The sequence below is a fragment of the Oncorhynchus masou genome, chromosome 8 (genome assembly GCF_036934945.1).
Source record: "Oncorhynchus masou masou isolate Uvic2021 chromosome 8, UVic_Omas_1.1, whole genome shotgun sequence".
In the NCBI taxonomy this organism is placed as follows: domain Eukaryota; kingdom Metazoa; phylum Chordata; class Actinopteri; order Salmoniformes; family Salmonidae; genus Oncorhynchus; species Oncorhynchus masou.
The window spans coordinates 18,340,817-18,368,692 of record NC_088219.1 but is presented as its reverse complement, the minus strand read 5'-3'; the positions used below and the strand labels follow the sequence as shown (position 1 = coordinate 18,368,692).

General features: G+C 41.6%; 1 protein-coding gene across 1 annotated transcript; it reads right to left on the bottom strand.

Moving 5' to 3' along the window:
* On the bottom strand, nucleotides 1–27,248 carry ehd1b (EH-domain containing 1b). The gene is made up of 5 exons (XM_064971789.1): nucleotides 26,404–27,248; nucleotides 20,173–20,270; nucleotides 2,490–2,902; nucleotides 2,170–2,334; nucleotides 1–2,014 (listed from the first exon to the last, which is right to left on the bottom strand). The coding sequence occupies exons 1-5, from the start codon at nucleotides 26,790–26,792 to the stop codon at nucleotides 1,493–1,495; spliced, it is 1,587 nt and encodes a 528-aa protein (XP_064827861.1). The 5' UTR covers nucleotides 26,793–27,248; the 3' UTR covers nucleotides 1–1,492.
* Nucleotides 27,249–27,876: the final 628 nt, after the last annotated feature.

Below are 27,876 nucleotides of genomic sequence, written 5' to 3'. Positions count from 1 at the left end.
TGTATTATAATACAATTTTATTTCAAAATAGACTAAAAACAATGTACATATGAACATTTAAGAGCTGAGTTGAGGCACTTCTACAAAAACGTCTACAGTGACTGTCAAAGGCTAACCAAAGATGTGACTGCCAGGGGTCAAACTGGGATTTTGAAGCTAGTCTGTCCCCTAAAAATCAGTTAATTGGTTTTCCATAAATATATTTGATCAGACATTTTAATGCATACTGTATGCCCAACTAGATCTGGACAATATCAGAAAAAAAAATCCATATGATAAATTGACTGAAATGGCAAAATGTAGCTTAAATGTCACATATTTCATAATTTTGGACAAACTATGGTTTACAGGAGACAGCTGTTAAAGACACCAGGAGCTAGGCAATGTTGTCCAAGACAAACGTTTGTCTGTGATCTAATAAATCTACAAGTCCGTGACAATGAGGCACAACAATCTGAATTTATTATTCAATAATGAGAAGTTCAGATAATGTAAGGTTGATTTACCATCTGCATGTCAGTTGAGTCTACACAAGAGAACAAAGCAGAAGTGTTTGGCATGCTGGGACGAACACTGTAATACCTTGTCTATTGTTATCATTCATTATGGGGTGACCAATATTTGCCCTGCCAACAGGTAGCCCTATATTTGTACTTCTGCAACTCTTGTTTTCAGACTTTAAAGCCACATTTCCTTTGAGGACTCCAGTGTTTTACCCAAAAGGCTCAGGCTTTTTTCTTTCCATGGGTGCCTGTGCTTCTGCAACTCTTGTTTTCAGACTCAAAGAACACTTTGCTTTATAATGGCTTTAGAAAAGCTAAACATACACATTGTTTTGATTAGAAATGATATATTTTGATTAAATGTTTGTAAGTAGAATAAACAATTGACTAATCTCAGACAAATCATATCGAACTTAATGGAAGACCAGGATTAAATATAATTTCCCCCAGAATATATTTGTTATGAGCGTCCCTTCTTTAATCGTTTGATTTGTTGAGTGACCTGTATAAGTATAGAAACCCTCTTATACGAGACATTTTTTATCAAAGGAATAAATTGAATTCACTTTTGGACATGGCCCAATGAGGAAAATTTAAATGCGATTGTACTGTGAGCACAAATGACATCAAAGGCCTTATGATAATGATGAGAAATATAAGTAATAATAAAGATCAGGGATTCACAGGTGATGAATAAGTTAAACATGTTTATTTCTCTTCTATTTTTGAACGGACTATACCAATTGTCATATACAAGCTAACATTACTTTAACCCCAACACCACAATTTATGTCACATTCCCATACCCCACAACACCTTATCTAGGCGGTTTGCTATCGAACACCCACTTTAGTCACATTTACCCTGGCAAAAAATACTAACCCTTTACCTTTAAGCTCATCCCATCCACCCAGCTCTCCCAAACACCTCTAAGCACCATTCTACTTGTTCAGGCCTATTCCAATGCCATACATGACAGATTTCCAATTCTACAGTCCCCTTTTGGAGGGGGGGATAAGGTGTTCTGGCAGGTCAGTGGGAAGCTCGTGACCCTCAAGCTTCACCTTGATCAAGTGATTGGCAAGGGAAAACTCTTCGTCATCCAGGAAACCGTCCTTGTCTACGTCGGCCAGCTTCCAGATCTTCCCCAGCACTGTGTTGGGCAGCTTGGACTTCACCATTTCCTTCTTGGCCATGGCACCAGACACTTTGCCGTTGACAGGAGACAGGGTGTAGAAGATCTCATCGTAGGTGGGTTTGTCTCGTGCCACTACCCACTCCAGCTCATCAATGCCCTCGCCTGCACCCTCGCCGTAGCCATGGCCGAAGGGCCCATTCATGGTGCCCTCGAAGGCACCACCTTGGACTGACTGGCTGGGCATGGCTGCCTCCTCCTGGCGGACGAGGGTCATGAGTTTGGCGATGTCATTGGCTAGCATGTCCTCAACGGCCTCCAGCAGCTTGGGCTTCACCACCTGGAACTTACTGAAGTCCTGGTTTGCCAAGATCTCCTGTGTGTTCATAAAGTTGAAGAGGTGAAGGGAATTCTAGTCAAGTAAAAAGGTATCTGCAATGCTCATCTCTACTACCGCTATCATTACTTACATGGCCACTTTGGTTAACAGAAGTACGACCTCCACTAGAAAAATAATGTATATTTATGTACCTGCATCTTAGCTAGTTTGGGGAAGTCTCCAGGTGAGATCTGGTGCTCTTTCTCAATCCTCGTGTAGATCTCCCCCAGGTTGGCGATCAGCTCCTTCTTCTTATTATCCTTCCCAAACATATTGGGCATCTCCTTCTTTAGAGAGCTGATAATGTAAGCGTGGACCTGGAGGGAGGGAAGACTAAATCACATCTGGACCTAAACAGCTACTTACTGATCAATTGATTTCAGCACAATGAGGGTGATACAATAATGCAGTAGAGTAATTGCTTTCTGAGATTACTGTTAACAAGCCCCAACATTTGAGACCTAGGTCTCACCTTGGCGAGGCGAGCCCGCTTGATGAGGTCATTGAGCTTCCTCAGAGCAGCATTCCGAGGCAGCCCCTGAATATCCTTGAAAAGGTCCTGTTCCTCAGCCTCAAAAAGCTTCCGGTTGTCTGGGACCAGGAGCGGCTGAGCCCAAAAAGAACCGATATACACCCGGATCACCTCTGGAGTGCCAACAATTTTACCAAGAGACCACATGAGGGCGCCATAGACCCTCATCAGCTGCTGTGTGCCAATCTGGTCAGCCTTGTTCAGAACCACCCGCATCTTATCCTCATGGTTCTTCAGGGCGCGGATCACCTCAGAGAATTCATCTGAGATGTCCAGCTTGTGGGCGTCGAAGAGCAGGATGATGCGGTCAACGCGTTCTGCAAACCACTCCAGCACTGCAGCAAAGTCATAACCTGAAGAGAGGAAAGAGAATTGTTCAAATAAAAAGGTTTGAAATCTTCAAAACATCAATATGATTTAAATCTTAACCTTTTTGATAAAAGGATTTAAATCGCATGAAAATTGTGTGAGACGCATTCAAACAAATTCCAGTCCAATAAGTTTATGGCATCTGATTATGTAAGGAGTGGAAATATTCACATAAGTCAACACCCATTTGATTTCAATTGGTGTGAGCTGCTCCTAGTAGTCCATGGGCCACCCACCAAAAAAAGGCTTCAGAAAAGGCATTCTGTGACCCAGGAAACATCATTACATAGATCAAACTTGTAAGTTTAACATCAATAGTTTTAGATCTTTAATCAAAATTATGATCCAAGGAAATATGTTAACCATACAGTGATTTTCTGAACAACATTTTTGGGTGGGGGTGACCGTTAGACTAGACCATAGTAAGAGTGTGGTTGTTTCTCTATGCAAATCAAACTCAGATTCCAGCTTATCCTGTCTCCATGGTCTCTCTCCACACAGCAACAGACACCCCCCAGCCACAGAGCCAAAAACAGGTATATTTCACAATGAGACAAAATGTGTTTTTCCTGTGCCAGGAAAACCTTAACCAAACACCCTCCATCTTCCTCCCTCTTCTCAGTGTGACACCGACACTAACCCTTCACCCATGACCTCCTGAGCATAGAAATGGATAAAGCAGAATACAGTTCATTGGACGTGACACACCTAGTAAAGCCTTATGAAATTGATGTGACGATGCAAGCGAATTTGGGCCTCACATTTCACCCTCATGTTCTAAAAGATAAGCGTCAGGTCTTATTCATAGTTGTTTTCTGGAGCAATGTTGAACACTAGGTCTAGCCTACATAAAACACAACAAAAATCTAAAACATGCAACAATTTAGATTTACAGTTCATAAGGAAATTAGTCAATTGAAATACATTGGGGCCTAATCTATGGATTTCACATGACCGGAAATACAGATATGCATTGGTTGGTTGATTGTGGCATGTGTAATGCTTTCCCACTCCTCTTCAATGGCTGTGCGAAGTTGTTGGATATTCATGGGAACTGGAACAGGTTGTCATACACGTCAATCCAGAGCATACCAAACATGAGCATACCAAACTCAGACATCTGGTGAGTATGCAGGCTATGGCAGAACTGGGACAACTTCAGCTTCCAGGAATTGTGAGAAGATCCTTGTGACTGTATATTATTGTGCTGAAACATGAGTTGATGGCGGGAGATGGATGGCACAACAATGGGCCTAAGGATCTCATCATGGCATCTCTGTGCATTCAAATTGCCATCGATAAAATGCAATTGTGTTCATTGTCCGTAGCTAATGCCTGCCCATACCATAATCCCACCCTGGGGAACTCTGTTCACAACGTTGACGTCACCAAACCGCTCTCCCACACAACGCCATACACAGCTCTGGTGGACATTCCTGCAGTCAGTACGACAATCGCACACACACCCAAAACACGAGACACGTGGCATTGTATTGTGACACAAAATTGCACATTTTAGTGGCCTATGTCCCCAGCACAAGGTACATCTATGTAATGTGATTTAATCATCTGCCACACCTGTCAGGTGGATGGATTATCTTGGCAAAGGAGAAATGCTCACTAACAGGAATGTAAACATTTGAGATAAGCTTTTTGTGCATATGGAAAGATTCTGGGATATTTTATTTCAGCTCATGAAACCAACACATTACATGTTGCATTTATATTTTTATTAAGTGTGTAGTAATTAATATACAACTCACTCCAAAATAGAAAATGTTTAAGCATTTGTTTACGATCAACATTAAAAAGGAAATCATAAGAAATTCTTGGTTCTGAATGAGAACAGACGCTTTATACATTAAAATTTGTCCCATCAAACTTGACATTAACACTTATCTTTTAAATGAACGAAAGTCCATTCTATTCACTCCATTTCTACGACAGGATTGACTTCGCCCCACACAATATCCTCCCCTGAATGACAAACAGGAAAGAGCCTTTGGCGCATTAATTGTGCAGCGGGGAGACACTGGGACCACAAAGAGACCTCTTCCTCACCTCTGTTTAGAACAGTTATTTATTTGTTCATTCTGAATTGAACTAGAGGGCAGCAGGGCACTGACTCTGCCTTGGCACACTGTGCTGGAGACAAAAAAAAAAACTGTTTAAAGGGAAAGGCCACAATTACTATCAACGTCCACAGTTTTTAAAAATGTGCTTGGGAAGTACAATGCAGAGAACAGTCTGACTCAGCATTCCATTTGAGCAGCGAGAAACAGCTGTCTTCATCCGATCTCATCATTTCTCTCGCACATACATTAAAGAGATCCATTATAAAAAATGGTGCAGAGCTGTTCTTTTATATGCAATAGCTAGGCTACTTACTTAAAGCCTAGTAAAAAGTAATGTATTTATTAAAATCACATTTCTGCTGATTAAACCAGAAGAGAAGCCTGAAAGGCGTCGACCTGTCTGTACGTAGAGCCCGATCTTCCTCTGTCGAAGGATTGGTGCTCGACTAATATCACCTTACGTAATTGTTGGGTCTATAGATTTGTGTTAGTATGTATGTATGTACAGTTGAAATCGAAGTCTACACACACAGTAGCCAAATACAATTGCTGACATTGAATCCTGGTAAAGATTCCCCATCTTAGGTCAGTTAGGATCACCACATTATTTTAAGAATTTGAAATGTCAGAATAAGAGAGAATGATTAGTTTCAGCTTTTATTTCTTTCATGACATTCCCAGTGGGTCAGATGTTTACATACACAATTAGTATTTGGTAGCATTGCCTTTAAATTGTTGAACTTAGGTCAAACCTTTCAGGTAGCCTTCCACAAGCTTCCCATAATAAGTTGGGTGACTTTTGGCCCATTTCTCCTGACAGAGCCAGTTGTAACTGAGTCTGGTTTGTAGGCCTCCTTGCTCACACACATTTTCAGTTCTGCCCACAGATTGTCTATGGGATTGAGGTCAGGGCTTTGTGATGGCCACTCCAATACCTAGACTGTTGTCCTTAAGCCATTTTTCCACAACTTTAAAAGTATTGTTCATTTGGAAGACTCATTTGCAACCAAGATTTAACTTTAACTGATGTCTGGAGATGTTGCATCAAAATATCCACAATTTTCCTGCCTCATGATGCCATCTATTTTGTGAAGTGCACCAGTCCCTCCTGCAGCAAAGCACCCCCACAACATGACATTGTACTTGTACCATGAAGCACGGGGGTGGCCATCTTTGTCCCCATGTGCAGTTGCAAACCGTAATATGTTTTTTTTATGGCGTTTTTGGAGCAGTGGCTTCTTCCTTGCTGAGCGGCCTTTCAGGTTATGTCGCTATAGCACTTGTTTTGCTGTGGATATAGATACTTTTGTTCCTGTTTGCTCCAGCATCTTCACAAGGTCCTTTGCTGTTGTTCTAGGATTGATTTGCACTTTTCGTACCAAAGTACATTCATCTGTAGGAGACAGAACGCGTCTCCTTCCTGAGCAGTATGACGGCTGCGTGGTCCCATGGTGTTTATACTTCCGCACTATTGTTTGTACAGATGAATGTGGTACCTTCAGGCATTTGGAAATTGCGCCGATTGGCTGATTTCTGTAGATTTTCCCTTGAGGTCAAGCAAAAGAGGCACAGAGTTGGAAGGTAGGCCTCCAATTGACCTCAATTAGCTGATCAGATGCTTCTAAAGCCATGACATATTTGTCTGGAATTTCCCAAGCTGTTTAAGGTGTCAAGAGTCTTCAGACATAGTTTCATGCTTTTATTTTGAAAAATGAGCCAGAACGATAACATCGCGTCAAGTGGTCACATGAGTTTTGCCGCAAGCCCATGTATTGTCTATTGGAAGGAAAAATAATTAAGAGTGAGATTACAGTTCCTACAGCTTCCACACGATGTCGCCAGTGTTGTGATTTCGATTCAACTAAATCCTTGGTCATCTGAGTAATAGCCACATCCGGTTGTCAAGTCCACAGATGTAAACAATGGAACCGGAAAAGTTAGTTACGTTACCCAAACTCGTGCTTATTGAATACAGATTGCTCCGTGATCAATTTGATCGTTTATTAATGTTTAGTAATACCTAAAGTTGGATTACAGAAGTAGTTTGAAGTGTTTTGTCAAAGTTTATAGGCAACTTTTTTAATTAAAAAAAATAACGTTGCGTTTAAAAAAAAATGTGTTTTTACTAGATCTGACGGTGTTCATAAATTGACATTTTGGGTACACAAGGACCGATTTTAATCCCAAAAAAATACCCAATTGTGATGTTTATGGGACATATAGGAGTGCCAACAAAGAATCTCGTCAAAGGTAATGAATGTTTAATATTTTATTTCTGCGTTTTGTGTAGCGCCGGCTACGCTAATTCCTTTTACGTCCCTTCTGGTATTTTGGCGTGTTGCCTGCTATCAGATAATAGCTACTCATGCTTTCGCCGAAAAGCATTTTACAAATCTGACTCGTTGGCTTGATTCACAACGAGTGTAGCTTGAATTGACTACCCTGCATGTGAATTTTAATGAACGTTTGAGTTTTAACGAGTGCTATTAGCATTTGGCGTAGCGCATTTGCATTTATTGTTGGCAGGGGGTGCGGTTGCGTCCCGGGTGGGCCAGAGAGGTTAAGGCAGCGATAGGAAAAGGAATCTGGTTCATATCCCTTTAAATCCAGCAAAGGGAGGCTATGGAACATGGAGTTTTCAAAATAGAAGCCACTTCCTGTTTTGGTTTTCCTCAGGGTTTCGCCTGCAATATCAGTTCTGTTATACACAGACAATATTTTGAAAACTTGAGTGATTTCTTCCTACTCCTACTAATACTAATACTAATAAGCATATATTAGCAACTGAGACTGAGGAGCTGGCCGTTTACAATGGGCACCTTTTCATCCAAGCTACTCAATACTGCCCCTGCAGCCATATGAAGTTAAAGGCGCAGTCAACGTAGTGTATGTGAATCTACTTTGTGCAGGACACAGACTTGCCAAAACTATAGTTTGTTCACAAGAAATTTGTGGAGTGGTTAAAAAATTAGTTTTAATGACTCCAACCTAAGTGTAAGTAAACTTCCGATTTCAACTGTATGTATGGATGTAAGTTGTTTTGTCAGAGCCAAGAGTCAATTAAACAGCACAGTAGTTTGTTAGGATTGTTATTCACTAGGATAATAAGCACAGTAAGTAATAAGTTGGCTTTAGTGAATCACAGGAAAGTATTCTTCCGTCAGTCTGGGTTTTGTGTCAACGTCAGCAGGATGTGTGATCTCTGGACCGATCCAATGAGGGCGTTACCTGGCAAAGTCCACGAGAACAGCTCCACTTATCTCGACTCCCTTTAAGGAGGGATGTACTGGTAATAAAGTCAGGGATGTCAAATCACACCGAGAAGATCAAAAAGCACAGCAGGTCACAATTCTTCACATTTAACCTGAAGGTTAATTGTTGCCACACCACATTGTAACTGAACAATCAATCTCTGGTGAAATAAAGTTGAACACTTCAAGGTGAGCTCAATCACAAGAGAGAAAGAACATTCTGAATATTCAACCTTACCTCTTACCAGCCAATCAACTGTATGTCAGGCCCACCCAAAGTCTGTTTCAAACAATGGCATTTTTTATCATCTTATTCACTTTTCTGCCTGATACAGATAGTCAGGATCAATTCTGCTCGTCTTGCAATAACTAAAAGAGTTGAATTGCCCCCAACCCTGGAACCAATTATTGGTGGAGGTGAAAGTGAACCTAAATGGAAGGAATTTTTCAGTTGTGATTTCCAGCAGCACAGTTAGCTAATCATCCAACATCAGTGCCAAACCTCTCATGCCCTTGTGGCTGAATGGAAGCAAGTACCCACTGCAATGTTCCAACATCTAGTGGAAAGTCTTCCCAGAAGAGCGGAGGCTGTTATAGCAGCAAAGGAGGGTACCTTGGATGTACACAGATAGCTAACAATAATATGCATGTCAAGCTCTCCTGGCTGAAATTGGTGGAGAGACCTACTGGCACACAGCTTAGACACTCATGCATACCCCACAAGACATGCCACCAGAGGCCTCTACAAAGTCCAGAGCAGACTATGGTAGGTGCACAGTACTACATGGAACTCCACATCAAGTAACTCAAAGCAGTAAAATGAGAGATTTTTAAAAATTATACTTTTAAATTTTTTTTTTTAAACATCTTAAGGAACAACAGGGACTGTGAAGCAACACATAATGTTGTGAATCTATTGTAATGTTTTAAAACATTTATAACTGCCTTAAATTTTTCTGGACCCTAGGAAGAGTAGTTGTTGCCTTGGTAGCAGCTAACGGGGGATCCATAATAAATACAACTACCAACTCCATATTAAGGCCCATGATTTTGGAATGAGATGTTCGACGAGCAGGTGTCCACATAGCAGATACACTATATGGCCAAAAATATCAGCAACTATCTGCTATGAACGCACGTATGGAGTTGAGAACAATACCAAACTAGGGGAGATCATTTCAAAATCATGTAATAGAGAATGTGGCACTGCCTAGGGTGAGGACAATCACTGTATGCTGAGCTGGTGGAGAATGTCTGCGTCATACCTATATGAAGCATAGGATAGAAATTTGAGACAATCCTTGCAGGGCTCAGAAAGAGACACTCAGCTGTCTGTCCAATAGGCGCATACAAACAGGCATGCTGCTAGGCACCTACACAGCTTACTCAAAATACTGTCCAGATAGACATCCACACATTCATAACCTATTGTCAGTGATTTCATCAGTTTGGCTTAGATATTAACTGTGTAAATCATGTCTGAACTTAATAAACCATGCTAGTGAGACCTGATCCGTGTGTGTGGGGGGGGGGGAATGCTTTCAAAGACTGACAGTTAACCACCCCCTGCTGCCTGGCATCACTTCCTACCATGTGGTCCTACTGACGTGTACTTGCTGGTCATGAGGTCATGAACACCGCTGGCCTTGTCATGAGTTACATTACTGGTTATTTGGTACATGGTAGTCCCCAACAGCTCAACTCCTTCACCCCTGACAATAGGCACGATCATTATCAATGTCCTGGTGGATAGAACAGGAGACTGGGTAGTATAACATCTAATAACTATCTCCTCTGTGTCCCCTTGGGAAATGGCTAGCTTTTCACACTAATGGGGGTCATACGCATGGCATCCCCTCTCCAGTTAATAGAAAGGCTTGGAACAGAGGAAGGATCTAGTAATATGTTCATGTTCATGGAATGGAAATTAGAATTCCACAATACAATGGATAATTACTTATTTGTTGGCACAGGGCCTGTTTTTGATGGAACATATTGGTATCCTGTATGGCCTGAGGTCAAATGATTCATTGTGGGATGTGTGTGTGAATGTATGCATTCGTTCAACAAACTAAAAAAACTTAATACATTTCAGAAATATAAAAGAAACAGGCATAGGGTAGTGGACATGAACATTTCTCCTTTAAGGTTAAGGAACCAGCCACGTTGCATAAGCTGTTTGTTGTCACTGGTTAACCACATAGGTTCAAATCTCTTCCAACTCACTTGCTGACAGCAGACACAGCAACCCCTTTATTGCCAGCCTTAATTTGCCAGGAATTGTCTAAGCGTGAGAGAGAATGCCCGTGACACCCGAAACCGGGAGAAACCTTGGGAGTCACCGAGGAGGACCTTGAGCATGTATACAGTAAATAATGAACGGTCTGTCTAAGTGAACCTTGCAGGACATGCTAGAGTGGCAAGGACATCACCCAATTCACCTGCCGTACCTTCACAGATAAAGTAGTAACCTAGATTCACTACTGTAACCCTGAGACAAAATAGCAGTGCCCTTATTTGGAAAAGTCCTCACTAGCACCCTAAAAGAAAGGTAGCTAAATAGCCTACTCTTTTTTCCATATAGCCTAGTCAAGAAGGCCATAGTATTATGATTAACAGAATTGTAAAGCAGCCGTGGAGCTGAACTAGTGGACAAATACATAGTCAGAAGACTTGAGATTATTAACTGCCCTTGCCAGGTTTGAGCCAGGGCAAATGAGACAAGTATCACTTTGAGGCAGATAACACACTACAACATAAAAAAAATAACTGTTTTAAGTGTGATGTAGGCATCGGTATGAGGATGAAAAAGGAAATTCATCAGTACCACAATGCCTACTCTCCACCATAATAACAAGATAACTAATGTAAAATGCATATGGGTTAAGAACTTTTGAGAAAGCACACAGTTTGAAAGATACGGCAAATAGAAATTAAACCGGATGGACATCAGAAATAAATGGGAGAGGAAGGACAGGAGTACAACAACAAAAATAGTACTATAAAACACCTCCAGGCTATGTAAGGGCTATTTGACCAAGGTGAGTGATGAGTGCTCCATCAGATACCCTGGCCTCCAGTCACCTGACCTCAACACAATTGAGATGGTTTGGGAAGAGTTGGACAGCAGAGCGTGAATGAAAAGCAAATAAGTCCTCAGCATGTGGGAATTCCTTCAAGACTATAGGAAAATTTTTGCAGGTGAAGCTGGTTGAGAGAATGCGCAAAGCTGTCATGAAGGCAAAGGGTGGCTACTTTGAAGAATCTCAAATATATTTTAGTTGTTTAACACTTTTTGGGTACTACATGATTCACTATGTGTTATTTCATAGTTTTGATGTCTTCACTATTATTCTATAATGTAGAAAATAGTAAAAAATTAAGAAAAACCCAAGTGTCCAAACTTGACTGGTACTGTAAATATAAAATAATAAGTCCCATCTCGAAAATAAATCACTATTCTCCTTGGTAACCCAGTATTTCCCAGAAACCCGGAAGTGTCAATCAAAAGAATAAAACAAATGTCTGGAGTTGATTAGAGCTTTGATCAGCATGAAAATTCAAAACTTGATTCTACTTGAGCCTGATGAGCCATTTACAGTTGAAGTCAGAGGTTAACATAATGACCAGAGGTTCGAGCTACTCCACAAATGTCTTGTTAACAAACTATTATTTTGGCAAGTCGGTTAGGACATCTACTTTGTGCATGACACTAAATTGACTTTGCCTTTAAACAGCTTAGAAAATTCAAGAAAATGACATGGCTTTAGAAGCTTCTGATAGGCTAATTCTGATAGACATCATTTGAGTCACTTGGAGGTGTACCTGTGGATGCATTTCAAGGCCTACCTTCAAACTCAGTGCCTCTTCGCTTGACATCATGGGAAAATCAAAAGAAATCAGCCAAGACCTCAGAAAACAAAACAATTGTAGACCCCCACAAGTCTGGTCCAGCCTTGGGAGCAATTTCCAAAATGCCAAAAAAAAAAAAGGTACCACGTTCATCTGTACAAACAATAGTGTACAAGTATAAACACCATAGGACCACGCAGCCGTCATACCGCTCAGGAAGGAGATGCATTGTCTCCTGGAGATTAACATACTTGTTCGAAAAGTGCAAATCAATCCTAGAACAGCAAAGGACCTTGTGAAGATGCTGGAGGAAACGGGCACAAAGGTATCTCTATCCACAGTAAAACGAGTCCTATATCGAACTAACCCGAAAGGCCGCTCAGCAAGGAAGAAGCCACTGCTCCAAAAGCGGCATAAAAAAGCCAGACTACGGTTTGCTACTGCACATGAGGACAAAGATCGTACTTTTTGGAGAAATGTCCTCTGGTCTGATGAAACAAAAATAGAACTGTTTGCCTATAATGACCATCGTTATGGTCGGAGGAAAACGGGGGAGGCTTGCAAGCCGAAGAACACTATCCCAACCGTGAAGCATGGGGGTGGAAGCATCATGTTGTGGGGGTGCTTTGCAGCAGGAGGGACTGGTGCACTTCATAAAATAGATGGCATCATGAGGGAAAAACATGATGTGGATATATTGAAGCAACATTTCAAGACATCAGTCAGGAAGTTAAACCTTGGTCCAAATGTACAATGACCCCAAGCATACTTCAAAAGTTGTGGCAAAATGGCTTAAGGACAACAAAGTCTAGGTATTGGAGTGGCCATCACAAAGCCCTGACCTAAATCCTATAGAAAATGTGTGGGCAGAACTGAAAAGGTGTGTGCGAGCAAGGAGGCCAACAGGAGGAATGGGCCAAAATTCACCTAACTTATTGTGGGAAGCTTGTGGAAGGTTACCAGAAATATTTGACCTAAGTTAAACAATTTAAAGGCAATGCTACCAAATACACTCAATTAGTATGTAAACTTCTAACCCACTGGGAATGTGATGGAAAGAATTAAATACACAAGCCCAAGCCCAAATTATTGTGCCACTATCCAATACATGGCCAAAATGATATAGGCTACTGCGCATTACGCACAAAAAAAAGCCAATAGATGTAGCTAGCTACACTACATGACCAAAGGTGTTGTGGACACATGCTCATCAGTCTTGTTAAAAATCATGGGCATTAATATGGAGTTGGTCCCCCTTTGCTGCTACAATAGCCTCCACTCTCCTGGGAAGGCTTTCCACAAGATGTTGGAATATTGCTGCAGGGACTTGCTTCTATTCAGCCATAAGAGCATTAGTGAGGTCGGGCACTGATGTTGGGTAATTAGGCCTGGCTCGCAGTCGGCATTACACTTCATCCCAAAGGTGTTCGACGGGGTTGAGGTCCGGGCGCTGTGCACGCCAGTCAAGTTCTTCCACACTGATCTTGACAAACCATTTCTGTGTGGAACTTGCTTTGTGCACGGGGGCATTGTCATGCTGAAACAGGAAAGGGCCTTTCCCAAACTGTTGCCACAAAGTTGGACGCACAGAATCATCTAGAATATTGTATGCTGTAGCATTAAGATCTCTTCACTGGAACTAAGGGGCTACACGCTTCATTCAGCACTTTGAAGCCCCGTTATGTGAGCTTGTGAGGCCGACTAGTTTGCGGCTCAGCCGTTGTTGCTCCTAGACATTTCCACTTGACAATAACAGCATTTAGTTACCCGGGGCAGCTCTAGCAGGGCAGAAATTTTACAAGCTGGCATCCTATGACGGTGCCACGTTGAAAGTCAGAGTTCTTCATTAAGGACACTCCACTGGCAATGTTTATCGATGGAAATTGCAAAGCTGTATGTTATATTGTATACACCGGTCAGCAACGGGTATGGCTGAATGAATGAATATATATATGCCCTCTTGGGTAAAAAAATGAAACTAGCTCAGTAGGCTAATCTGAGTGTGAACTGTATTATAGGGACTGGAATTACACACATGGTTCAAACTATGACAAAGCAGAAGAGACCATGCAATTCTGGTGAAGCACGAGGCCTACAAAGTCACAAGTATAGGTTAGCAAAATTGAAATATAATAGGGCCTAATTGTATAATTAGTAGGCTGACGCACACATATTTCCCCTAACGTTTTTAGCCTTCCTCGTTCTCTCCATTGTTGCTTCATTCATTCCTCGCTTCCAGAAGTTAAATATGTTTGTCCTCATCTTAATTCAAATGACATCCTTGAATAATATAGGACTAGAACAAGATGCAGAAGACTCACTTCTTTTCAGGAAGATTGAATGGTTATGGGTCTAAATAAATAACTGCTATAGCCTACCGCCATCACGGGTTCACTCATTTTAACGTGCCTGAGTTTTATTGGGCTGCTGTATTTAACATTAAGGAAAAAAAGAGCTTGCGTCCCTCTTCGAATGGTCTATTGGTATAAGAAAAATCATGTCCAGCAAGCTAGTCTAGATTTTCTGCATGGGACTCCAAGACCTAAGGAGCATTTGTTAAAGAAGCCAGCAGAGCACAGGTGCTTGCACAAGAGAGGATATAAGTTAAGCTTATTATGCATAACCCGTAATTAAATAAAGCTAATACTGTATTGAATTCATTACTGGAAAGGGGTAGGCTAGAACATCTAAATACAGTGCATTTGGAAAGTATTCCGACTCCTTGACTTTGTTACGTTACAGCCTTATTCTAAAATGGTTTCAATTTACACACAATACCCCATAATGACAAAACATAAGGTTTAGAAATGTTTGCCAATTTATTAAAAAAACTGGGGTGCAACTCAATATTACGTTTTTTTTATTTTGTTGGCTGTGTATATCTAAGCATTAAGCAGAGGGGTGTGGTATATGGCTGTTCCAATACACAACGCAGAGTGCCTGGATACTGCCATTCGCCATAGTATATTGGCCATATCCCACAAACCCCGGAAGTGCCTTATTGCTTTTATAAACTGGTTACCAAGGCAATTAGAATAGTAAAAAGTAATTTGTCATTCCCGTGGTCTGATACACCACGACTTTCAGACAATCATTGAGGGTTTGAACCACCCAATTTATAAACATTTTAATAGCAGGACACTAAAGTTAAAGGCTGTTTGAGTAGGTTTGAATCCTAAGCAACCTGCATACACGTTGTTTGAAGTACAATAGACCAACAAAGCTGTTGTAGGAAGTCAAAGCTGTGTGCTGGAAAACCTTGGTAGAGCATGGGTGGAGTAGGCATTGTGGTGCTCATGTGAATTTCCTATTTTGTTTAAGACTGATGAGTACTTCTCACTTAAAAAAATTGTTTTGAATATCCATGGTTTTTACATCGGAAGGTGATTCCACAGCAATACATAAGTAAAAATACACAATGACAAATGGCAACAGAAATAGTGTAGTGATTAATATTTATTTAATATTAAAATAGCAGATTTTGCAGAGGGATGCAAAAAAACAGAAATCCATTTTAGCCAATATGGAGTTAACTGGAAAAGACAAATTGAGCAAGCTCCTGGAAAATAAAAATAATCAATATGTAGCCTACCCATCAACCATTTACATACATTATTGACGGTCACATTAGGTGGCTCTGAGAGCAAGGCATGAAGTGGCACAAACCGCTCTGTGTTCTGCACCAGCAGAGTGCCTGTGCTACTTCTCCCCATGACATCCTAGTCACCCCACTCGATGGAAACGATTTGGGATACACCTAGGGGACGGCACCGGTGTAGCAGATGCACAGATTTGGTCATCCAAAAGGTTTCCCGGGACAACGGTGGTCTTCTCTGATATCGCACAGAGTAGGAGCTGGATGTTCCAGAAGATAAACTAGTGCATAGAGGGCCTTGTGCTCCATCAATCAGCTGGTGTACGCATTTCATGAAACACAATCCACCACCCTGCCACAAAGCAGTGTGTCCCTGGGATGTACCGTAGGGGTGGAGTGCATCTGGGAATTCTTTATACTTCTATTGGTAATTTTTAAAGCTAGGACTCCGGTACACAGACGGGAGCACTACAGTAAAGTAGATGGTAATTCACCATAACGTTGGATGCCAACTGCCGTTAAACTCCACAGAAGAAAAGGCGGGGGCAACAACGCTGGTTGGTAGCTAGCTAGTACAACAGTAGACAGTGTCCTTCACCCCAGCCTGTCGGGCACCGTTTTCCTGCAGTTCTGTGAACGACGGCGAAGGCAGGTGTTTGATAGGCGTTAGTGAAGGACACTGGTTGCTAGCTAGCTAAGTAGGACTTCAGTACACAGCAGGCGGAATTGTTAGCTAGCTCGCACACCAGTAGACAGCGTACTTTGCAGGTGGTTGGCATGCAGGAAAAAAGGACACTGTGCTAGCTAGTTAGCTATCAGGAACCCAATGGAATGCTCGAGGTCTGAATTGTGGGTTGCAATCACACTCTGTTCGCAAGACGCGCACACACACAAACAGTCCCTGTCCATTGCAACTCAGCAATGCTCTGAAGAGCCTAAGCGTGTGTCTGTGCGCACAAGTTGGGACCGGGGTGTCAAAACTATACACGAAAGAGAAATGGTTAAAACCCTGCCTATTTCGACCATTTCGCATCGTAAAATCTGATTTTAAACCTAACCACACAGGTTACCTTATGCCTAGCCCCAACCATAAATTAAAACCAAAAAGCTAATATTTATGAATTTTTACAACAACCCATTTTGACTTTGTGGCTGTGGTAACCCTTCAGATTCCATGGCTGTAATGTTAACGCTTACAGGTTGACTACACCGCTCGCGTTACATGTGCGAGTGTTGCAAAATAAAATGTAGAAATCTGTTATTCAATTATTGCGCGCGCCAATAAGCGTCTGCAATGCCAAGGGCTAAATTAGAAGTTAGTTCTGACGCATATTGCGCTGTAAGTCCTACCTCTCCCATCTCCTCATTGGTTTATAGAAGCAGGTACCAACTGAAAGACGAACGAGGTCTTTCAGTGGCAGTAATGCACCTAATTTGTGAAAGTTGCCAATTGCATTATAAAGTCAAGAGAAGAAAAGGCCTGGGAAAAGGAGATGACTAGAAACGAGTCAATTGACCGTTAGGTGTGAATTAATTGTTAGAGGACCTTGTGAATTTCACGTAAAATAACTCAATGTTTATATCCCAGGACAAATTTGCTAACAGCAAGCTAGCTAAAATTGCCATACATGTTCAATGCTTCGACCTGTCCCCAAATTAATATAATTGGTTCAGAGTTTGTTTTGATATTTTAACCTGCGTGTCGTGATCGCGTTTGGTGTCGGGGGACAAAATACATTTATGCACAATGGCGCACACGCGCAGTCTGTTTGAGTTCCGTGTTATGCTGCATTTAGACGAAGGACGCAAATAAAACATACCAGTCGGCATGGCGGAACAAGAAAGCATGAAAAACTGACGTCAAAAGCAAGCCAGTATGCATTGCTATGGTTATTTCAGTAAACAAACCAGTCAACATCCGGTAGAAAACAACACTATGGCAGACAGCAAAAGTGGAAATATTTGAACTCCGCCTACCATGGTGGCAGACCTCAAAGGCATTTACCATTGTGCTCGCATTGAAAACAATGATATCCGGTTTGCCGTCTACCATCTAAAACGCTACAAACCCTGTCATGAACGCATTATCTTGACACTATTTAGAACGGACAGTCTGGTGATGACAGGACACTTGTTCTTCATTCACTCAGTACTGATTGAACTTTAACCATTGCATGCATAATGCGTGGCAGTTTTCCAAAGTTGCGCATTGACTAGGAACTTTACTTAGCAAGCTGTGATTTGTTTGTGGAATAATGCGGGATAGCTATATTGTGCCGGTGCATGAGCCATCCATTCAGCTAACATTACAGCCTTGGTGCTAGCTAACGTTACTGGCTAAAGTTAGTTGGCTAGCCAACTGGCAATATAAGCCAAGGACGTTTTCTATGCTTTTTGTGCTTATTACACGCAAGTGTCAAAGACCAACAGTTTACACAAAAGACTTCAGCCATGTGGAAAAACCTGCCATAGCAAAATATAGTTAGATTCCTTTGCATGTAGCTTGCCTCTCATCCGACTGGTGTTAACTAGCTACTTGCACTGTTAATGCGCAACTCAATTGCTTAGGTCCAGTTTTAGAACTCAGATGTGTCTGAAAAGATGTTAGCATTGTCGGAAATGCTACAACAATGTAGCACATCATTGGTGCTTATTGGACAGAAATGAGCATGTGAGTGACAAATTATACATTTAATACAAAATGTTGCACCTACAAAACATATTCAGTCTTAAAAGGTGGAAAGTCTAATGGTGACTAAATGGATGCTGTAGCCTAGTTTTAAAATCAGACATCTGGAATTTCAGCTAGGTTTGGGCAAAGAAATAATGTCCAACAAAGCCATTCTGTTAACAGAGCTACTCAATGAAAATGAAAACAAAAGGATGAAAGGGAAAGTAGTTTGGAGTGGGATGAGAGAATTTGTGAAGGGAGATGGGCTGACAGCGTTCAATTTGGACATGTGCCACAGTCACAGGGACAATGGGGAAGTGTACTGCAGTGACCCTGCATTGACTGTGGTGTGGGTTTCCTATGAGTGTCTGTGTGGTGTGTGTGTGTGTGTTTCCTATGCGTGTTTCCTATGTGTGTTTTAGCCCGTGTCTGTGTAGTATGCATGTTATAAAGAGATAAGGGGACAGCTTGGGGAAAAACAACCAACAACCTATTTTCCATCAGTGACTAATGATTGTAGCAGAGCTTCCCCATTGTAGCCCCACTATTGCCTAATGAAAAATGTATTCTGACCACAACCACTCTACAAACTGTTGTAACCCCAGTTTCAATCCTGGTTCAATATACTGTCAGAATGTGAATTCAAATCCATTCTGGCCTGCCCAGTAAGTGCATGAAAGCCCTGTTGCAATGTCCCAATCCCCGACTCTCCCACCTAAAGTCAAGGACGGTACAGCACACCATGGTTCCACTCTCATTAATTCCACTGGACTTCAAACACTCATTCGATCTCCTGCCTTCAGCTCTCCCAACATCAAAGTTAATTTAACATGACAAGTCTACTTTTATACCAGCAATGTTTTAGTAAAAGACCAACTATAAAAGCCTCCCCGTTTTCTCACCTTCTACCTACCACTGCATCTCTTTTCTGTCCCCAGGAGGCTGTTTTACCCTGGGGTGACCATCGCATGCTCTAGGGCACCCACAAGCCAAGTCTGTTGCCCATTCCTGAAAGTGTGTGTAATAACACATAACTAGAACTCAATGTATGCTTTGGATGAAGTCAAAAAGTTCCAGGCTCAACATTAAGTTAAACTAGCAACTCTTCCCATCATCCTGCCCAAGAGTCAGTGTTTTGCCCTAACCATCCATCCTCCAGCCCTTTCCCTCTGAGGCTCCCACTGTTCCCTGGTGGCCTTCCTCTCTGTCAGGACATTGTGGGATGGCACTCACACACATTGTCACTGTGTTCAACATGAGGGGGGCAGGGGCATGGAGAGGTTCTGACATCCTCTCTTCTGCAACACACACACACTCCCAACAGGAAGGTAACACCGCTTAACACCCTACACTCTAAACAAAAAGGTGAACAATTGTTTCCTGAACAAAACCACTAGGCTATATCTCCACCCAATGCACTTGCCCTAGGACCATATATAGGAGGTAGTTGTCTTCTGAAGCAGATCACACACAGGAATTCAGCCTAGAAAACAGAGTAGGCTGTTCTGCAGTAATATAAACAGGGCGGCTAAAAATACACGCTGTGTTATGCTCTGGTAATGCAACTTATTCAATTTCATTCCTCTGCTTCACTACGGGTGTGTCCAAAATGCCTACAGTATGAATCTGCATTCCCAAGGGCACAAAAAAAAACAAAAAAACAAATCATGAGAGAATATGGAGAGAGATAAGATGGAGAGCAGGAGAGGACATGAACAAGGGAGAGGAATAAAGGACAGTCATTGAGAGGGGGCAGAGAGACGAAAGATGGGGAAGTAAAAGACTGAAAAATAGGAGGTAAAGCACCAACCTCTGCTGAGCCTTTGCTTCTCTCCAGACAGGATTCCTGGGGTGTCGATGATGCTGATGCTCTCCAATACAGCGTTGGGCATCTGAGCACACACAAACCTGGGAGAAAGATAGAGCGTTGATATGTAGTAGGGCAGACCCCATTTAGTCGAATAGTTGATTGTTTGGTCGACAGGCATTTCTTCAGTCGAGCAGTTGCAATAATTTTTTGCTAAAAACATGGTGTACCTGACACCTGTTTGATTGGTGCCTGTCTGAATGGACTAATCCATTGTGAATGCTGTGGGGCTGGCACATTAGTAATGTGATCTTTTAGTCTAAGACATGCTACTGAAATGCTATATAGTTATATCATGTAAGAACGGTGCAACAAATAAAAATTATATTATTCTATAACAAATGCACTTTCTCCCACATTGGATAGTGGTAGCTGTCCACGGTTCTGAAACATAATTGCGCTGTTGAATTGGCACCTTCCTAGACCATGCTGCTATGTGCATGATAGCTAAGTAAACAAGCATATTGGTGTTGTGAACCATGCGGGGGAGGTACCAACAAAGAGTTAGGAGACGAGAAAACAGCCCTTCCATTAATTGTATAAGAACAGTGAGAGGAAACCAACTTGTCTATAATCAATACCCTAAAATGTTAAGTGTCTTATATATACACGGTGCATTCAGAAAGTATTCAGACCTTGACTTTTTCCACATTTTGTTACATTGCAGCCTTATTCTAAAATGGATTGAATTGTTCCCCACTAACATACACACAATACCCCATAATGACAAAGAAAAAAACAAGTTTATGCATTTTTTCCAAAATATTTAAAATTAAATATCACAGTTACATAAGTAGAGACCCTTTACTCAGTACTTTGTTGAAGCACCTTTGGCAGCGATTACAGCCTCGAGTCTCATTGGGTACGACGCTACAAGCTTGGCACACATGTATTTGGGGAGTTTCTCCCATTCTTCTCTGCAGATCCTCTCAAGCTCTCCACAGAGTAATACTAGAGCTCTGTCAGAGTGACCATCAGGTTCTTGGTCACCTCCCTGACCAAGGCCCTTCTCCCCCGATGGCCCAGTTAGGCTGGGCGGCCAGCTCTAGGAAGAGACTTGGTGGTTCCAAGCTCCTTCCATTTAAAAATGGAGGCCACTGTGTTCTTGGGGACCTTCAATGCTGCAGAAATGTTTTGGTACCCTTCCCCAGTTCTATGCCGCAACACAATCTTGTCTCACGGCTCTACGCACAATTCCTTCGACCTCATGGCTTGGTTTTTGCTCTGACCTGCACTGTCAACTGTGGGACCTTATATAGACAGGTGTGATCCTTTCCATATCATGTACAATCATTTGAATTTACCACAGGTGGACTCCAATCAAGTTGTAGAAACATTAAGGACGATCAATGGAAACAGGATGCACCGGAGCTCAATTTCGAGTCACATAGCATAGGGTCTGAATACATACGTAAATGTGTTTTATATTTTTAATACATTTGCAAAAATGTCCAAAAACTGTTTTTGCTTAGTCATGTGGTGGTGTGTGGATTGATGAGGGGAGAAAAACTATTTAAAGCCCATTGAGTGTTTGTTTAATAACCTACTGATTCCGTGAGCGCCAAGCCTCACACAACACATCGTATAAACAATTTCACAAATTTGTCTGTTATTATTATTGTCAATCGTTATAATAAGTAATGTCATTTTCATTAGCAGGCTTAGTATAGCAGCCTTGTATAATCACCATTGAGCTGTAGAGCGCATCCTGTTTAGTTTTAATACCGTAATTTAGGCCTATATTTAAATACTTATATAGGCTATTGTATCAATCAATTATTTGTTAATGTCATCACACGAGTCAGTTTCAAATGCAATCAAGCATTTTAGTTTAAAAAATAAAGCAACCATTAAATAATTAACGTAAACTATAAATAGGCCTAAACCGTTGCACTTCAGAAATTTTATTCACAAATGAATGCAATTTCTGTAATATAGGCTTTCCAAAAACAAAAAAAATTATAGTATGCTTATAACTTATTTAGTGTTTACAATGTTCAGAAAAAGTCTAGTAATCTAAGAGCACCCGTTTGGCATGCAGTGCATGCTCTTGACCTTTTTTTAATCTCCGGTATTTTCCACAACTAGTCAAATTTATTCCACACATCTGAATTCCCCTCTACCTCCTGAGCAACCAATAAACATTCCCTTGTTTATATAGTTTAGTTGATCCTGTTTTCCCCATTCACATTATCAACACATTTGATCTAATTTATGCTTATAAATTCAGATGACAAGTAAATTACTGGAACTGAGCTTTGATGCAAACCTACATCCTCCGACATCTTACAAGACAATAGATGAGGAGCTATATCTGAGCTGTCCAGCTCCTCTAGAAATAGACTGACTATTATTTTTGGAGACCCTCCAAATCAAGGCACAAAACCATATGCTACACTCAATACAACAACACACACACACACACACACACACTTTCTGTCCACTCTGTTATAAAACTATTTATAGAGAGCTCAACAAAATAATTTGTGGAAATGTTGGGCAGCTACCTAGGCCTTAACACCGGATAACAATAAACATGACTCCTGCATGATTATTTGAACACCATGTACTTGAAGTAGCTTTAATTTTTCATCCACCCCCAGAGGCAGTCAGTACATTTAGTTGGCAATCTAGACATTTACTAGACGAGACAGACTTATCTATCCGCTGTCAGGCAATTCAAATGTAGTAGAGTTTTGTGACGGGCCTTCAGTGGAGTGATATAGTGAACCTGTACATGAGTTCATTTTCTTAGAAATGAGAGTAATGGCAAAAAGCAGAGCATACTGGAAAAAGTGATTTTCACTTTCCTCTCCCTTCAATGTGACAGAGTGGCAGGAATTCCCTTATTGTGGCAGAGGTCTTATCTTTCTAACCCCTTACCTCATCTGATCATGGGAAAAGTTTCCTCAGTGTATCTGGATGCGTGTGCATAACTCCTGACTAAACCACTCCATGTCGCTCACACAGCCACCATCACTCAATCCTAAAACATACTTGCCGGTTACAATCATAAAATTAAATAACATTAAAAAAAATGTAAAACACACTAACCCCTCAATTGCAACCCTCCACATATCACTCAGCAAGAGGCAGCACTTATCTTCACGACACACCCACCCTTCCTGGATGTTTCCCTTAGATTTTCCCCAGACCCATCTATGTTGGGTATCTTCCTCAGAGTCTCCGCTCCCTCAATTTTTTCCCCACATCTACTCTCATCCCAAATTCCTGTAGTTCCCTTGGCTCGGTTGCCAACGAACATGGTCTGTGTGTAAGCTGCAAACTCAAAAACAGAAAGGGGGCTCTGGGAGGCATTGACAGCAGCAGCATACACCACCCTGACAGGTTCATCATGCATCTGGAGTACTGTTAAGGGGTTTAGGGGTTGAGAGATGCAGCAGAGAGGGGCCGGCTAGAACAGCAAGGTTATGGATGACAGTGCTGTGCATGATTGCCAAGAGAGAAAGGAAACATTACGATTCAGAATGTGCTGCCTATTGTTTGAAGGAGAAACGGCTGATTCAGTACCCGAGTTCTTTCTGCCAAGGCAAAGCTGAAGTAAGGGACTGACTGGCCTTTCTGCTCAGAAAGCCTGACCAGTCTACAGACACAGAAAGAGTTTAACAACCCCTGCACTAAAATAATGAATTAACGAGCCAAATGTTTCAGGGCAGGGGGTGACAGTCGCATAGAGCCAAGTATAAACTCAGCTGGTAAGTACCGCTATTGTAGCTTTTTATCAGTGCTTCCCCAGGAGAGCCTCACCCCTCCCTCTTACTGTTATAACCCCAGTCCCCACTCCAGCCACATGACAACATTCAATACAGAGGATCCCATTCCTCAAGTGGCAAGCTAGTATCAACTTGGGTCACACCCAAGGGAAAAGCACAACTGATTGAAAATAGAGGTTTTCTGAACACAGTGCTAAAAACACTGACATGTGAAATGACACATCCACCTCAACTTTCAAAGGCAATTTTTAAGGGGGGGGGGGGTTGTACAGTCTGTTTTCACATTTCAAAATCCATAAGTTGTGTGAGTATTTTTATATACATATATACATACATACATATTTTACACAAAGCAAAAGAGAAGCCTACATGTCAAATACAGCATCTGCTTTTCAACTGCCACCCAAAAACGTTATTTTCCATATGCAGTACTGGAATGCAGGATGAAGTGATGCACACAGTGCAGGTAGTCACAAAATGTAGCTACAGTAGCACAGCTCAATGTGTAACCTAACTAATATATTTAATTATGTGAGAAAATGGAGGTGGGTCTTATTCTGTTGACATGATGATCAATGCTTGACAACCCTTTGACAGAAAAATATTCTCATCATGTAGACTAGCCTACCCACTGTATCTGCAAGCTGTTGGCGAGAGCACAAGTGCCAAGGCCAGTCCAGAGTAGGCACATTTGCCATTTAACACAACGGTTTGTGACAAAACTATCGGTAGAGGGGAGTCAAGTGCAAGTGTTGGTTCAGGAACGTGATTTATTTTATTATCGTTTTGGTGGAAACGCACCACTGGTGGGGAAATACAAATGTTCTATATGTGGATTTTTTAATAATCACCTGAAAATCTGTCACCAAATGGATGGAAACCTAGCTATAAACCACTTGAGTTGACATTCATATTTTTTTTATGTTGAATAAATGAATGCGAAAAGGTGTATTTCCTAATCTAGACGTACTCCATAAATTAGCGCACACTACAAGTAGTATGACACCAAGATGTTGTCTGTATCATATACGGTTCACATATGATAAAGGTGTTGTATTCGGCGCATGTGACAAATAAAATTTGAATGTATAGGTCTAAAAAGGGCCACTTCCATCATGATTTCCTCAAAAATAGTTTGTGATACAAATGTTAAAATGCATGTCAAACATAGAAACCTCATGGGAGGAACTGTGAGGACTGTTGGAACAATCCGAGATTCCAAAAATATTTTCCGCTCCCACTGGCATGGAATCGCCATAGACTGTTGCAAGTGTAATGATTCACAGAGCAATGATCATGATTTGGCATAGTTTTAGTAAAGCAAAAGGTCCATACCACTGACAATCCACTAAAGATTATGAGTATGTTTCTGACATCAGTTATACATTAAATAAAACAATGGTTGGTCAGGATACAACATTGTAGAATTGGTGTGAAATTACAAATTTATAATGCCTTTTTAATGACTCGTTGCAGTTTCCCAGGAGGATAGATTACATATTTTTGGCTATTAACATGTCTTATCATGCCATTTTCACTGATACGGGTCCGGTCTTTGTAATTTAACCGATTTGATGCTGAAGTGATAAAATAATGTCCCAAATTGGGATTAGTAAAGTACTACTCTACCCTGTCTGTCCAGGTATTCTGCATGAACGTGGAAATCAATGTAACAATGAAAGCAGCACCAGTTAATAATTGATCAAACCCGACAGCCGCTTCCGCAGCTTGTACCAGGACAGAGGCTGTGTCAATGGGTCCTCTGAGCGGAGACATTCTGCAATACAATTATCATACTTAGAATACGTACAGTGTAATTAATAGATCACACATTTTCTCTCAGAGTAAGGGCAATAGTCTAGCTACTATCAGAGTTGATTCTCATTTCTTACATAAGCTATGACATCTCTTAAAATTCATGTACAGAAGTTGATTGCAAGGTGATGTCAAAAAAGGATGGACCTAGTGACCACACCCCATTTCACTTTTTAAAAGACGACCTTAATAATAATATTTGTCATACTCCCATGACAGCTCTGTGTGGGAGCATTATGAAAGCATAGATGGGGGGGTAGTAAACTTGTTAACTTGATCAGTCTCAGTCCAAGGACATGGGCTGAGCAGAGGTGGCTCTTCAACGTTCAACACAAACACACAGCCACTCCCCTGCATACTGTCACACACTGAACCGAGGATAAGAATTAATAAAATACCAAATATGAATAAATGGAGTGAAAAAGAAAGTTGCATGATTATTCGATGATCCTCGGGCAAATATGAGAATCAATAGAGAAGAGCTAGCTAACGTTAGCTGTCCACCAACAGTGCTAGCGCAGGCCATCTTTTTAATTCCCTGGCAGAGGGATTCATAAAATATTCCCAGTTAGCTGTCCAAATAAACTAGTATTTCGCTAAGTAGTTACACTGGACTGGGACTCACCTGTTAAGAAAAGCATTGCCAAAAGCGTTGAGTTTTCTGAAGGGTTTCTTGGGGTCAACTACTAGTGCGTTGCCTGGGATCAGCCCCTCCTGCTCTCCATGCATGACCGCTATGAAGGAGTCGGTGGTCGGTTCGGGCCCTATCCGCATGCCGGGGAAATCTTGCTCCATTAGATGCCGGATAAAGGTGGTTTTACCTGTAGAGTATTGGCCAACCAAGAGCACCATAGGCTTGTTGTCAAAGTCGGCATCTTCCAAAGCGGGTGAATGGAAATCGTGGAAGCGGTAGGTGTCTTCCAATGGAAAGAGTTTGGTCCTGTACAGTTTTTTCAGCCCTTCAGAGACATTTTGGAATAGTTCTGGGTCCTTCTTGCCATCCCTTTTAAACATGGTGCCCAAATTCGAAAATATTGCAGATGTACTTGTTATCTCAATGCAACTGTAGATGTTCAATAAGGTAGTTGTTGATATCGCTGGATAACGGTTCTGTGTCTCTCCCCGATGAGGTAGAAAGTTTGAATTAGTAAATGTACTAGCCAGCCAGCCGGTTAGCTTTCTACGTGTCTTAAATAGATAGCTAGCTCAGTGTCTCCTCTTCACTCAAAATAATGTGTTAACGGTCTGAGGGGTTCGGCTAGCTACCACAGTTTGTGCAAATTAACAGACGGTTTAACAGTTCGAAGCTATTTAGTTTTACAATATATTAATGAAGCTATCAAACACGTTTGCTCTAACTCTGGAACTCAAACCGCAAGGCTAGCAGCAGACCAAGAAACCGTCTCTTGTCAGACAACCGTGCTTCTCCAGTCAGGTCTCAAGCCCTCCCTAGTGGAACGTCAGAAAGCGTGTAACAGCGAGGGGATTCGATTAATATTGCCATGGTAGGCGTGTTTTGCACAGGGTGAAAGTTGATTGCAATTCGTTTTGGAAAAGGGCTAACCCCCGGGCGTGAGCCAGGTGCCCCGTTCAAAGCCCACGGCGAAGTCGGCTCAAAACAAATGTGATGTCCTTATGCACGATGAGTAATGAGTAGAATTCTGTGTTTTAACATGCAAACGTGATTCCTTTTGAATAAAACGCTTTATCTGCCTTCCCAATGAAAACTAGTTTTAAAATGCAAGCATATATTTTATGTAAAAGATATGTATATTTCTGGCCAATGCACCATGCTGCCTCGTTGACAACATGGCCGAGTGGTGCAGATTACTGTTAGATTTGATAAGGACACTCCTCCCTCACCACTTTTGCCCGTTCACCTCACTGGCCATAGACCGGTGTCTTGCGGCGCAGCATAATTGAATCCATTCAGTATGGCGCCTGTATAGCAGAGTAAAAGGCAAAGCGAGGGGTATAATTGTGCCCAAAACCTGTCTTCTCCAGCAGTTGGCGTTTTTTTCCACTCACCTAGCGATGAGTTTTTGTATGGAGGTCAACGGGAGTGTCGAATTTGGTTAACGAAAATAGAATGGCTTAT

Excerpts from the sequence above, each read along its gene's own strand:
- ehd1b (XM_064971789.1), bottom strand. The coding sequence starts at position 26,792 with ATGTTTAAAAGGGATGGCAAGAAGGACCCAGAACTATTCCAAAATGTC. Across the intron at positions 20,271-26,403 it reads GGCAATGCTTTTCTTAACAG|GTTTGTGTGTGCTCAGATGC; the intron begins GTGAGTCCCAGT and ends TCTTTCTCCCAG. Across the intron at positions 2,335-2,489 it reads AGCGGGCTCGCCTCGCCAAG|GTCCACGCTTACATTATCAG; the intron begins GTGAGACCTAGG and ends CCCTCCCTCCAG.